The sequence below is a fragment of the Aspergillus flavus genome, chromosome 1 (assembly GCF_009017415.1).
Source record: "Aspergillus flavus chromosome 1, complete sequence".
Taxonomy (NCBI): Eukaryota; Fungi; Ascomycota; class Eurotiomycetes; order Eurotiales; family Aspergillaceae; genus Aspergillus; species Aspergillus flavus.
The window spans coordinates 99,262-113,804 of record NC_092406.1 but is presented as its reverse complement, the minus strand read 5'-3'; the positions used below and the strand labels follow the sequence as shown (position 1 = coordinate 113,804).

Below are 14,543 nucleotides of genomic sequence, written 5' to 3'. Positions count from 1 at the left end.
CTCATGATGGTGTTTGAATTCTCCTCTCCCTTTAGACTTTCGGCTCATCGGTCCGCGGCAGTGGGGCCGGTAGAAGAAGTTAGGTCTTTATTTATGTAGAGGAGGTGATGGGATTCGCTTACATGCGCTGATCTCGATCTCCAATCGCTGACCGTCTTCATAGCTTGGCCGCGGTCAAGTAGTGCGAGGCAAAATATGGCATCATCGTTGGTCCCCGCACGAGAATACACGACTGCCCGTGCCTCTTGCTGTCTACCTAGGCGAAGGCAGCTTCTTGAGGGAAAATGACTCGCCTAGGAAGACTGTGCGGAGAGCGCCAAGGACTCTTCATGCAGGGTAAAGGTTAGGACAATTAGTCTGTTGTCTGTTGTGATGCACTTGGTCCTCGGCAAGGTCTGCCCCTGGCGGACTACTAATAAGGGTAGTCAGCTCCTGCTTGCTTCCTGGGGTATTGCGGAGCTCATCCAGGCTAGTGAAAGTCCCAATCTCTTCGCAGGATGAGGGCTGTTTCTCTATTTTCCCCATTGCTGCTCGCAGCGATTGCAGTCACATCTCCGGACTCGGATAATAACAATGCGACTCAGGGATCGGCTGCGATGAGTGCAGCTAACATCCTGCCTGTCAATGCGGCGCAGGCATCGGCTGCAGCTGGTGATGGCAACAATAGTGTGACTCAGGAGCCAGCTGTGATGAGCGCCGCAAACATCTTGCCTGACAATGCAGCCCAACAGTCGACTGCAGCTGGCGAAGACAGCAACAGTGCGACTCAGGAGCCAGCCGTAGTGAGCGCAGCCAACATCCTACCTTCCAGTGCAGCACAGGAACCGGCTGCCACTGGCGATGGCAGCAACAGTGCACAATCCACAGTAGCAGAAAGCGACCAAAGCACGGAGGGATTGAACATCCCAGTTCCTACACTTCCATTATCTCTGGGCGATGTTCTCCCGACCGTATCGCTTTCCGCCACTGTCAACGTTCCCACAACCTCGACCGTCTCTGAGAAGACCACAGTAACCGAAAAGAGCGCCGGGTCGACGCCGACAGCGACTACGAGCAGCTCAGGGGTTGATCTGGAAGACCTCCTATCAGGTCTACTGGGTGGCAGCGGGTCTGGTGGTAGCTCTGCTCGCTCGGAGATCGAGGACGGTATCAAGAACGTTCTAAGCCTGTTCACACCATCGTTCATTACGGATGCCACCACGCTGGTCAGCCAGGCCTCTGGGTTCTTTGACAATGAGACGATGCAGGATACGAAGGCCATGATCAGCACGCTGGCTAGTATCAAGCCATTGCTCACGTCGAGTATCAGCAACAATAACAACAGTAGTGGAATTAGCAGTAGTGGACTTGAGGGGATCACGTCGTTGTTTGGCAACGGAACATTCTTAAACGACATCGACAATATCCTGAAGGACATCGCTGCCCTACCAGCTATAATTGGCGAGATCGTCAATATATTGACGAGCGATGAAGTCCAACGATTCCTCCAGGAGCTCCCTGAGATCATGAACAAGGTCTTGCCCATCCTGAACCCCGACTTAATCAAGGCGTTGGAGTCGCTGATCACGGACAACCTGACGCCAGAGCTGGTGAATGACTTGTCATCGACTCTGTCCGCTCTGCGTCCGCTGCTGCATGATATTCAACCCATCCTGTCGAACCAGACCATGGAGCCTCTCCTGAACCTCGTGACGACTATCATCTCCCCGACCTTCCTTAATGAGATCGAAGAGGTGCTGACGGCCTTGCCACCGATCATCAAGGATATCCTTCCTCTCCTGGGATCTGATATTATCACCCCGCTAGTGAACCTGATCAAGGAGGTCCTCACTCCGGACTTCATCAAACAGATCTCGTCTCTGCTCAGCGACCTGCCTGATCTATTCAATAACCTTGTGCCGTTGATCAAACCAGTGGAAGAACTCCTTACCGAGATTATCACCCCAGACTTTATAAATCAGATCGGGTCATTGATCAAGGCTCTGCCACCCATCATCCAGGAGCTTCTGCCTCTCCTGGACCCTCTCGTCAATCTGCTCAAGGAGGTCCTGACGACAGAGTTTGTGAATGACATCAAATCATTAATCCAGACATTGCCAGGTCTTTTGGACACGATTCTGCCGCTGGTGCCGAAGATTGAGGAGTTACTTCAGAAGGTTCTAACACCAGAGCTTATAAGTGCACTCGAATCAGTGCTCAACGCTGTACCAGATCTGATAAACAGCGTGTTACCGCTGGTGCCGGACTTGGTCAACCTAATAAAGAAGGTTCTGACACCGGAGCTCCTGCAGACCCTTGAATCGCTGCTTGATGCTGTGCCAGGGCTGCTAAACAGTCTGTTACCGCTCGTGCCGAAGATTGAAGACTTGCTTCAAAAGATTCTAACGCCAGAGCTTATAAGTGCGCTCGAATCAGTCCTCGATGCCGTACCAGGACTGATCAATAGCCTGTTACCTCTGGTGCCGGACTTGGTGAACTTGGTCCAGAAGGTTCTAACACCGGAGCTCCTGCAGACCCTTGAATCGCTTCTTGACGCCGTGCCAGGGCTGCTGAATAGCCTGCTACCCCTTCTGCCAAAGGTTGAGGAATTTATTCAGAAGATTCTAACACCTGAGCTCATCAGTGCGCTCGAATCCGTCCTGGATGCAGTGCCAGGACTGATAAATAGCGTGCTACCGCTTGTGCCAGACCTAGTGAATCTAATCACTAAGATTCTCACACCGGAGCTCATAAGTGCACTTGGATCCATCCTCGATGCCGTACCAGGACTGATCAATAGTCTGCTACCGCTCCTACCGGACTTGGTCAACCTGGTCACGAAGGTTCTCACACCGGAGCTCCTACAGGTCATCGAGTCGGTTCTTAACGCAGTGCCGGGATTGGTGAATACGCTATTGCCTCTCCTGCCTACGCTAGAGGACGTCCTGCAACAGGTTCTGACTCCGGAGTTAATATCAGCCGTCCAATCGCTCCTCTCTAAGGTCCCTGGTATGATCAACACGCTACTGCCACTGATACCCTCGCTTGAAGACCTGATCGTCAACCTCCTTACCCCGGATTTCATCAGTCAGATCCAGAAGGTCCTGGCCGCAGTTCCGGGACTACTCAACGCCCTTCTACCCCTGCTTCCGCCCATTGAGGAGCTCATTCCCAAGATCCTGACTCCTGACTTCATTTCCGCCATTGAGTCAGTACTCGCCGCTGTCCCGTCAATCATACAGGATGTGCTGCCATTGCTACAGGGTGATATCATCAAATCACTGGTGCAGATCGTAACCGATATCGTCACTCCTGAGTTCATCAGTGATATCAGCAGTATTGCAAGTCTGATCCCGCCGTTGGTGCACGACCTTGTTCCAATCTTCAACAAAGATCTCATCTCGGCGATCGAGAATCTGCTGGCGGCCATCATAACCCCAGAGTTCATCAACGATTTGACCTCTCTGGTCAACGCAGTCATCCCTGTGGTGGGAGATATTATTCCCATCATCGGAAGTGATGCCGTGAAAAACCTGATTGCAGGACTGCCAGATATCATCAACGGTATACTGCCAATCTTGAATGTGGACATTATCCTGGCGCTTGAAAAGGCTCTCACTGGACTTGTCACTAAGCAATTCGTTACTGATGTTGGCTCCGTCCTGGCAGCGATACCACCACTGCTGCACAGCTTGGTCCCCATTTTTGGCACAGAGCTTCTTGGACCTATAGAGAACGTCATATCCACGCTGTTGACACAGGAATTCCTGGGAGACGTTGGAGGGCTGGTTGATACCGTGCCGCCTCTTCTCAACGACACCATGCCGTTATTCCACCAAGACATTATCGTTCCAGGAGAAAATGTTCTCAAGGATCTGATTACGCCCGATCTTCTGAACAACGTTGGGTCTGTACTCAATGAAGTTCCGGCCATTGTCCAGAGCTTGATTTCAGTGGTCGGCAGTGACGCAGTGAGCTCGCTGCTAGACGCAGTGCCTAAGCTGCTGAACAGTCTTTTGCCACTGCTGAATGGAGACACTATCTCTCAGCTGGTGAACGATCTGACTGGCATTCTGACGACCGACTTCCTGAATGATATCGGCACAGTCATCTCTGCAATACCGGGCCTTGTCAATGCTATCCTACCGATTTTCACTGGAGACACACTAACGACACTGGTGCAAAACATCATCCCGTTGATCAAGGCAGTTGTAGCTGTATGTCTTTCCCTCTATTTTCTATGGCGAATCATTGCTAACCTCTACTCTGCAGTTGCTGCCATTGCTGACCAATATTTTGGGATCTATATGAGCCGAGCCGAGCTAAGGCTTGTCTTCGGATGTTGGCGATCCTAAGACAAACTCCGAGTGTGTCCTGTGAAGATGAATAAGGGCACCTGAGACAATGTGGTGGAAATCTGACAAAGATGAGTGTTGACTTGGATGGCTTGTGTATTGATCGAACCGAGTGACTATTTGGTCCTATGTGACCCGTATCTAATGCTCTGATCAATAATGTAATGATTTATGTTGTCCGCGGGCACCACAGTGTATTCTCGAATCGCGTGGAGTCCGTTGCGAAATCCCACAAAATAAATGTCGTACTCCAATTCTGTGAGCTCCTGTAGGCTTTCCCTTGGACAATTACACGACCGCTGTATAATACAAGGCTCTGTGAACAGACATTAATATATGCAATCAAGCATTCAGAAATATTCTTCAACACCATAAGTTCCTTCAGGTTACTACAATTACAAAGTATATATTGATGGTCTGCGAGTAAAGAAGTCTTTTGTGTGTGGCTTCGGCAATTCATCTAGGGAAGTGCAGTATGTATTCATAAATTGAGGATCATAGTAACATACATTGGTGGAATATATAAAACTGAATTATCAAGTCATACGAACAATGCCCAACGCTACTCAGCGCTTAATCAACTGTCCACCACGTTTCTTTATCCGCCTCCTCATCTGGCCCATCATGTAGGTCTTCGTAAACTGTCGCACGAACAGTGGCATGAAGGGATAGACACCGGACATGCCAGTGATGAAGAGACCAGAAATGACTCGGGAAGACTTGGTCGATGTGAGGAAGAATTGATCACGCACGCGGGGAGGCAACTGTTCGATGGTGAGGCGTTTCACAAATGGCATCGCTATAACAGCTAGTGGCCGGGCCCACAGTGGCAGACCTTTGGCCGGGTGAAAGATATCATGCAAAACTGCCCGGGCATCCGGCGTCACACATAGTCTCTTGTTCACCATATCGTCCCAGTAGAGCTGAAACTCCGTGAGGTTCTTTGGCCACATCTCGGGTGAGACTTGAAGCGACGTCCCCATGATTGAGAATGCCTGATAGACTCTTTCGGCCCTCGTCGAATTAAGCGGCCCATAGATCAACTCGTACATATTGACCATAGTGGCATAGATCGTGGCTGCCACCCACACCTGGAGCTCAGGGTCTTTGGCGTTGTATGATTGTTTGTTATGTTGCCCCACGACACGAGAGTGGGCTTTATCGACGTATGCCCTCATGGCGGCCTTTTCAGAAGTAGTGCCAAAGATCATACAGTAGATGTACATCTGGGTATACTCCGCCCGACTGATAGCGCGGGTTTTGAAAGTGCTATGATCTGCGACGCCAGCTCCTACCAAAGGGTGTGCAATTTGGAGCAGGATTGCCGCAGGGCCTCCGACAAAAGTGATGCTTTCCCGAGCGACCATCTGGAGCTCCAGCATTGCCAGATCAGAGATTTCAGGCATGGAATAGCCCTTCTCCACATCGACGGAGGAGTAATCATCTTCCTGGTCAATGTACGCGTCACTTTTTGTTTTCATGATTGGAATTATCTTGTGTGGAAACTAATAGTATATTGTCAAGATTCGGTAAAGGGTCAGAATGAGGCAAACCGTCGAGCAGGGTCATATATGAGGCATTACCTCCAGATTTATAAGGGGAATGTGAAACAGACCTTGTATGTACGCTTTTCTCCACCTCCTGGGGTTGTCCTCATGACAGCTCATCGATGTCGGTCCGGGGAACCTGGATCAGGTTACCCCTCCCTATGACCATATCAATCTAGTCATATAGCGGGGGATGGTCTTGTTACGATGATCCCATGCTTCAGAAGGTGGGCATGACAGTGAAATGCGGGGGACGAAACAGCTCTGACGAAATTAGAGTCAGTAGCCACCCACCATTACATGAACACCAGCAGCAACAAAGCCATAAGTGGTTCATTGAGACGTCATGGTATGGTGGGCTCCGAAAGAAGTGCCTTCTTGCCTCGGACCGCTCAGTGTGTTCGTTGTCATAGCGGAAATATATGAATGTGTCTGTGGTCTCAAACCTGTTCATTGGATTATGAAAGGCAATGATGGGTTGGAGAAAGCATGGTAGACGGCAGTAAGGGTTATCGACAATATTCACTCATCCATAGCTCCTCAGTATGATTCATACTATCTCCTATAAGGTGGAAGCTTACTATATGGATTCAGGTTGGGCCTGCCTTTAACATCGGCCACCCACATGCGACATGACACTCACACAAGCCCCCGATTGAAGCTTATCTTTGGCGGTGCACTTGGGGCCCCTACCGAGGATCATAACAATAAGCCATTAGATACTAGGCTAGCGCAGAGCTCGATGCAGTGATCACCCACAGTTCTATCTTCCTGATGAATAGCTGGTTCAGCTTTGAACCCAAGGTCTGCGTGAATAGATGCTTCAGAGAGCATAAACATCCCCTAATAGTCATAGAATCTGTACGGCGGAATGAGTGATGCCCAACTAAGATGGTCAAAAGTGGTTAGATACTCGACTAAGCATTAACGAGAGAAATGTTCCCTGTCTCTCTAGCATAGCACCCTACCGTCTAGGCTTGGCTTTGTTCCGTGCAGTGCAGCCACTGCCTTCGGCAGGTCACCCCATACGGTTGGGCTGTCAGTCCAAAGCTAATCACTATTTTCAATGTGTCGCTTCGTTGCCCGGGAAGGCCACCTTACCGGCTGCAACACTAGCAGTGAAGACATTCCCAGATGCATGTGTCGAGGCTTGCCGTGTCCAATCTGTGTAACTTTAAAGGATTTGTATCCTAGCAGGCCGCAACCTCATTCTTCCGTGGAAGAGGTAGCTTTCAGCCTATAGGGTCTGGAGGTCAAACCGCGGAATCATCGCCCGGGCCGCGGATGCGTTAGGACCAGTCCCTCTCTCTCGGGGGCGCGCTGCCATGGCGTCGATCATGTCTCCTTTTGGTGTCTTTCGTCTGTGATATAGTTATGTAGGGCACATGATCTGTTGTTATAGATATCCAGGAAGTGGGCCCGTGGCATCACAGCAAGCAAAATTGAGCCATGGTCGCAATTCAGGAACTAGGAAATTGACATCTGGGTTCACGGATGGACATCAGCTAAACCTTCGTCTTTGGATAGGTTCTGATACAGACCTTCCCCGGTCTGTCATTTCTCTTTCTTATTTACAGCAACCAAGCACGATGCGGCACTTCCGGTACGTCCCGCTGCTCGCTTTTATTATTGCTATGGGGCCAGAGAGCATTGCCTGGACAGGCCAACGAGCCAATACCCGAGATTTTCGGGAGCAGAGGTGAGTGTCATGGTCTTTCGCAGTACTGACAATAGTTGCTGATTTGCTCATTGATAAGGTCCATAATCAAGGATCCAAGCATTCTGCTAGAGAAGACGGACTCCTTGAACAGTTTAGCCTTTGATCTGCCACTGGCCTCGGATCAGATACTCTCAATACTAGCGGCAAGAGTTCTTGTCGGGTTGATCAATTCGCAGTTGCCCACGATACTGGCCAACCACTCGCAGAGTGACAACACAACCGCTGGGTACCCAACTATTCGCAATGACACCAGGCACGATATCTCCAGTATTCGAACGAATATAAGATCGCCAGGTGTAACCTATCCGATGAAGCTGCTGTCGGAAGCAAACCTTGGGATTACTACCACTATCACTACAGATGGTGCTAAGGCGACAGAAAATGCTCCCAGTTCTTTCTCACCACACAGAACACCACGAGAAATGGAGGCTATGGTAGGCCACGTGTTGATGGCTCTGAGGACTCTAGGCGCAGCCATGCTTCTGTAGGTATCCTGGGGCTGATGGGACTGAGTCCAGATACAGGAGGCACTGTGGCTAATGTGGAATACGTGACAGAATGGTCATTGCTCTTGATTCTCGGTTCGGACGCACGTTGATCAATGCATTGCTAAACTATATTCCGATCGTATGATTATGATACGCCGGACTCACTTACAAACGAAGGGGCCTGAATAATCTCATAATCACCGCTGTTCCTGCCATGGTCAATAAGATGACACTTCCATTCTTCGCCACCCTATTAAGACCGTTCCAACGCCGTGGGCTCATAACAGGACATCGTCTGCATGCACAGTTCGGAAATGTTCTTTTCTTGGACACAACAGGAGCGCTACCCATGTTTTGTCTAGTACGGTAATCAGATTTTCCACCCGTATGGGACGCCTTGACTATCTCTAAAACTAGTCTGTTCCTGCATACCCATGATCTCCGTTCCCACTGGGAAGGCCATCTCCGACCCATTTAGGGGACCTTGCCAGGGTACATGATACACCACATCCTCCAATACGGGCAGGCAAAATGTTGGGTCAATGGATGGCATTGACTGGAGAAATTCGAATCTTACTGCATATTCCTCTCTGTGACCATTGACCCCTCGGCTATTACGAGCCTCGTTATATGGTGGAGACAAAGGCTCGGGAACCTGCTGTCTGGCGTGCATTTGTCTCCCAGTCTCGATAGTACTGCTCAGTTGTGCTCTCGGGCCTATGACGCCTACTTCGTTATTTTCTAGAAGCCTCACATTCGGCTCTTGCGGCTTGCGTTCAGTCTCACCTAAGGATACTTTAGTCACCCATGGGAGTTGGAAACCCAAGAACCCGGAGGCCACTGATTGCAGAACCTCCGGTAAAGCGTTCTCATGTGGTAGTCGGCCGGACGAGAGCGAGTAGTCAGTAGAGGTTGAGATGAGGAGGTATATACGGGGGTAGTGGAGAAACAAGTCAAACCACCCAGTGGCATGCTTGTCCTCAAAAGCCTTCAAAGTCGCATTCGCAAATGCCGCGCCTCGTTGGTACGGATCTTGAGCTCCTGGTGTCTGCGCAGGTCTGCGTCCTCGAGTACCCATCCTTTCCGACATCTTTGTTACGAGGTGGAGAATCTCCCTAGTACCCACTGCAACAAACTTAGTTACATCATAAAGGTCTATGAGGATGTTGTAAATGGTTCCTAAAGCGTTGAGCTCTCGCTGCCGTTGTAGGGCTTCGGCATCATTGCGTGCCAGGCCTACATCAATCGCCGCCACCACTATTGGCCATCCAACGAATGCCAGTCTGTTCACCGACCGGCGAGTCAGTGCTCTTTGTCAAGAAGGGTATGGCGCAAGCAGGGTACCTACATGCAAAGTGGGATAGCTTCAATATCCTTTGTATCGCTAAAATACTTCAACACATCGTGCAATTCATTAACCGCTTTGTGGAGGCAGCTTCCAGTCTCCCGGAGCTGCACAGTATACGAGTGTCCGACAAACATCAGGTTGGCTTCCAGGAGAAGAGCTTCGTAGTGCGCTAGATGGACTTGAGCGGTGCTGCATAGGCTTGTTAGCTGGGGCTATAGCAGAGTATAGGCATGTGCTACCTACTGATAATAAACATATGTCATTTTGATGAACGACATAACCGAATGATGCACTTCAGAAGGCGCAGTCGAGAGAGCATACCGCGTCTCTGTTTCCCATTGGCGCAATCTATTTCTGGTCTTCATAGCTCTACTCATACATGCCGGGAACTCTTTTGAGGGCAAACCCATTGGAAAACCATCGCACGATGAGAAAATCAGGGACACCATGTCGGTAATGATAATTGCTAGACGGCACTGCTGCTGGAGTGCCGTGAAAAGAATCCGCTTGGTGTGCACATCGTATACCTTGGATTCCTGTATCTCCTTGCCAAAGTCTGCCTCCTCTAATGGATTGTTCTCTACATCGAAATCCTTCGGCGTGAGTTGGCTGCGTCGGCGAAGGGCTAAGGAAATCCATCGGTCGCGCAACAGGACCGACCACCATAAACGTTTGATAGTTGATCTCTCTACATTGATGGATGGCTTCGGTGGTTTTCCGAGGATAAGGGCATTCTGTATCGCATTGGCAAGAAGTAAACTACCGATCTGAGGGTCGTCTGGGGAGGCTTGGTAAGAGAGCAACAAAGCTCCTTGTGCCCTCTCTAACGGCTGGTCTTCAGCCTTGAGGTCTAGTATAAGCTGTTGGGGACTGTTAGTGTCCCGGAATCTCGAGCAATCTCACAGGAATATGGTGCTAACCTTGGCTCTATTGAAGAAGGTATCTCCTGCCGTGGGTCTGTCATTAAACCCACACTCACGCAAGGCCTCCATAGACACATACTAGAGGGTTTAGCTTATGTATCTCGGCAATTATACGAAAGAGGCGTACCGGACAGGTTCTGAATAATATTGCCTGTAGCACCAAGACAGAGATGCTCCGGCCGCTCGATGTTCCACCATCGCCCTGCTGCGAGTACAACTGCCAGAACTCTGCCTCATTCAGTACCGGAGTACCCGGATGGATGTGTAAGAAGTACTTCTTGACAAACTCATCCAGAACCCGTCGTCTGGGTAACGTAAAGCATCCTTTGGATGCTAGGTATGAAATATCCCATTTGTCCAAGCAGGACATCGAGCGAAAGTCGAGGAATGGATAAGCGGAATATTCCACATCGGAGGCCAACATGGACACAGCTGTCGAACTAATGGGCAAATTAGCCGAAGACAACTTGTTGCCATTGTCGGGACTGATTTCAATTCTCTGCTGTTTATCCACGAGGTTTGTGGAAGTCTCAGTCCCCTGTAGTGGGTACGGGGCCCGATGCCTGCTTTCGTATGTAAGCCCTTTTGATCTGCGACATACATGAGTGTGGGACCTTTCTCAATATTGTCTATGCAGGGAGAGAATATGAGACATAGAACGTACAGCCTCGGAGCTCGCTCACGGAATGTGCAAGCCTGGCCATCTTGGAGGCATCTGGAGCAAGGACACCCGCCAAACGATGCGTCACAGCGAACCTTGCGTTGCTGACACCAGATACAGGCACGGGTGGCCCTTCTGGCTCGTGGTAAGTACATGTGTGGGTTGGTGATTAAATTGAACGGTACGCCGCCGATTTGAGCTTGCTACTTTGTGTAGGCACCTCGACAACCGAGACAACACGTATCACACTTAAGAAAGGTGAGATGGTTATCGTAGAATGCTGTCCAAAAGGAGAGTCGACGTTATGCGGGGAAGCGGGTCAGGTGGGCGAAGCATGTAGCCACAAGATTCCTGAACAATGCTTGCCCTAAGCAGTCTATCTCATGAACGAATAAGCGAGTAGCATATCCGAATCCGAGTCCATCGCTAGCTTGCATATACTGAGGGATACTGCCTCTGCTCCATCCTTTGCCTAGGGGGGGGCAACCTTGCCTGCAAGGGCCGGGTGGCCCAACGGCTAGAATCTTGACCGCGGTGTGCCTGGTCAGGGTAAGACCTTAATCATTCATTACGCGGCTGTAATTCTCTGAATCAGTGTTTATGCGTCATTAGCTTGGCCATGAATCATATCCATGATTGTAGTTCCTCTGATCCGTGGCTCAGAAGAGCCTGTGGAGACCATCCAGCAACATGATTGTCCTCGGCTCATGCGCACGAACCGATTCTTATTGTGATAATCCAAACGCATCTCTATACGCGTGTCGGCATTTAATGTACTAGTGCCCATGGCCATCTGTTCGCTCAATTCTTGTTGTTGCCGTAGCAGAAGGCGATCAGATACCTTAGGGTACGAGATATCTTAGGGTACGGGGTAACCCCGCTGATCAGCATCAACCAGTGTTACATGTGGAAGCCCTCGGTCCGCGGGCATCCTCGGATTGGATACGACATCGTCCAGTAAGGATGGTCTAGTTCTTAGCTCATTCAATCTACCACCAATGAGGTCCAGCGAACAAATTGTTGTTAGTGGAATTGGGGTTCGGCTCAGCCTTCGGGTGTGGAGGATCCGTCGACTGGACATGGCGATTGACAGTCTCCCATATAAAATAGATTAATGATTGTAGCCAGCCTATGAGAAGGCAACATGGTTTTAATAGGAGATTCAGGACCCCAGCCTCGTTTAGATTCTCATTGCGTTGAGCAGCAATTCGGAGGTTCTCTCATCCAGTCAGCACTCAGACTACAGGCAACAATAATTAATAATAGTTTTTCATTCCAATACTACGACATCCCCGGTTTCTTACATTTAAAGCTCTTATGTAGATGAAGTATGAGGGTCAGCCAAGCCGCCTGTGTTGCATCGTTAACTCAATTGCCGGAATCTAAACGCACGATAGGATTATGTATCAGACTAGTTTCCATACTACATGAGTATAGCTTAAATGCTTCATTGATGACGCCCACTGACAAGGCACTGGAACTGGAGGTTACTACTGGAATACAATATTGGACTGTTTTTGTCTCTATCACGGTTGGTAGATTATCGGCCGAGGGGAAGCTTTGCTGGTCTGAGCTTGACTCCGCTGGCAGAGACCTTGACACCATACTAGTAGTTGCATGGAGCATCCTTGAGCAATTGGCCTAAATGCTAGGAAATTCCGAGCTGGACCATCGGAATTATGTGAGCCCATTTCTGGCCGGGTTCTTCGGAAGATATTTGGCGCTTATATAACAAATTGTATTGCAGTGTTTAAAACCCTTTTTCATTGGCTTTTAGTATTTTCAAGCCTGTGGTAAGCGCTTCCTCGATACTGACGCCTCCCAGCAAGTATACATAACTCGTGTGCGACTGGTAGTTATATTTGTCTTGAATTTATTAGAAAACCAATGTTCAATTCTACAGCTGCAAGTCAACATATATAGTCTTCGGACGATTGATACAGCACTAGCGTTGATAACCGAGGGTCGGAGGAGTACATTATAGCGAGATTAAAATCACGCGAAACGCGTGCAAGTATACAGAACGCCGTACAAATAGTCTGCGACCTTAAGTCCTGTTTGCTACATCCCCATGCAAATCTTCCGCCAGCTGTCTTGGACTCGTAGGCATCTCATAAGTGAAATGACTATTCAATTACGCAGGAAGCTGAGCTTACACGTGAGGAGGACGCATCTCTCCATTCTCTCTAATAGATGTCTTTGGTTCTCTTTTCCTGAGTGAGAGTCGTGCAAAGTTGATAAGCATCATGATCGCCCCGACAAACACACCGACCCCAATGCCCATTTTAGCCCCGGTTGAGAGCCCTGAGGCTGGTTGAGGGGATGATGAGTTTGACGGTTCTACTGTCGGAGCGGCGCTTGGAGTGGCGCTTGGAGTAGGCATGTATCCTTGAAGAGTGGGGCTTATATATATTGCATTAGACGTGTTGCCGCAGTCGTACGTCTCACCACAGCACCATGTTGTGGTAGTGTTTGGGTCTCCGCAAGGTGTTAGGATCACTGTGTGATGGGGGCTCTGATGCTCCTATTATAATGCCGATTGTTCGGTTAGCGGGCTTGGGCAAGATGATAACGTTGTGGAAACGTATTTGAGGATTATACCCCTTGTCCGATACAGACTGTCAAGCATCCTCCGTCGTCCCGATTCTGGCTTGTGCACTGGTCCCTCCAGTACCTATATTGTAGTGATGCCTTTCCCTCCGCATCAGTGTCTGTCGTGCCGGTCAGACACAGTCCATTCGGAAAACACTTGTTTGCTGTCTACCCGTTGGAACCAGCACGGCCGAAGGGATTAATGCGATTCAAAGCACAGCATGTCTTCGCTGGGCTGTGAAATTGGGGGCATGGTGATAACTGGGGTTCGTTTCAGCGGTACCATTAGGATAATAGCACTCGGAAGTTGCGGACGGCGAGAGGATAAGAATACCGAGGGAGAGAAACAGCTTTAAAGGCCCAGAGAGGTGATTTCCCCAACTTAGCGCAATCTTCGTTGGTAAGTGTAATGTTGATACAGAAGAACCACGCAACGGCTTTCGGCATAGCCTATATAAAAGGGAAGAATAAAAATGGAATTCAGGAAGAAAGTAGGGGTGTTTCTCTCATCTGATGTAAATTTCGCTCTTCTCAGCCCTGTGTGTCACCTGGGTGAGACTGGATGAACCAGGATCGTGTTATTGAGTCAACGCTGTCGTTGGAGTAACCGTCTGCGGATAAGTCGAGAAAAGCCTAGGCTTACGCATGTGGCCATGGTGTTTCAATATTTCCGTTTATATATCCCAGTATGTAGGGAGAAAGATCTCACTCCTGGCCGATTTTTCTAGGGGGGATTATACTACCAGCCTGGAAAGGCACAGAATAATCATTCTCGCATTAGAACAAGTCTATCAAGAACAAGTAAGACCATTACAAGATTATAACGCACATTCACGGCCCAACTCGAAAAGAAAAGACCATCATGCAGAGATGATACCACTAAGTACAGAAGGTATCCTGATCATAACATTGCACGAACTCCTCCATCCT

General features: G+C 49.4%; 4 protein-coding genes across 4 annotated transcripts; 2 read left to right on the top strand and 2 right to left on the bottom strand.

Annotated features, from left to right (window-relative positions):
* The first annotated feature begins 491 nt into the window (after window positions 1-491).
* Window positions 492-4,581, top strand: F9C07_2278531 (uncharacterized protein). The gene is made up of 2 exons (XM_071510311.1): window positions 492-4,196; window positions 4,252-4,581. The coding sequence occupies exons 1-2, from the start codon at window positions 498-500 to the stop codon at window positions 4,288-4,290; spliced, it is 3,738 nt and encodes a 1,245-aa protein (XP_071365381.1). The 5' UTR covers window positions 492-497; the 3' UTR covers window positions 4,291-4,581.
* A 319-nt stretch (window positions 4,582-4,900) lies between these two features.
* Window positions 4,901-5,815, bottom strand: F9C07_28 (uncharacterized protein; the record flags this gene model as incomplete). Its single annotated transcript, XM_041284452.1, has 1 exon — window positions 4,901-5,815. One exon carries the CDS (start codon window positions 5,813-5,815, stop codon window positions 4,901-4,903), a length of 915 nt encoding a protein of 304 aa, XP_041141805.1.
* A 1,655-nt stretch (window positions 5,816-7,470) lies between these two features.
* F9C07_27 (uncharacterized protein) lies at window positions 7,471-8,089 on the top strand (the record flags this gene model as incomplete). Its single annotated transcript, XM_041289097.1, has 2 exons — window positions 7,471-7,580; window positions 7,639-8,089. 2 exons carry the CDS (start codon window positions 7,471-7,473, stop codon window positions 8,087-8,089), a joined length of 561 nt encoding a protein of 186 aa, XP_041141806.1.
* A 73-nt stretch (window positions 8,090-8,162) lies between these two features.
* Window positions 8,163-11,860, bottom strand: F9C07_2278529 (uncharacterized protein). Its single transcript, XM_071510310.1, has 6 exons — window positions 11,025-11,860; window positions 10,488-10,950; window positions 10,358-10,438; window positions 9,681-10,297; window positions 9,438-9,626; window positions 8,163-9,372 (listed from the first exon to the last, which is right to left on the bottom strand). Exons 1-6 carry the CDS (start codon window positions 11,174-11,176, stop codon window positions 8,460-8,462), a joined length of 2,415 nt encoding a protein of 804 aa, XP_071365380.1. The 5' UTR covers window positions 11,177-11,860; the 3' UTR covers window positions 8,163-8,459.
* Window positions 11,861-14,543: the final 2,683 nt, after the last annotated feature.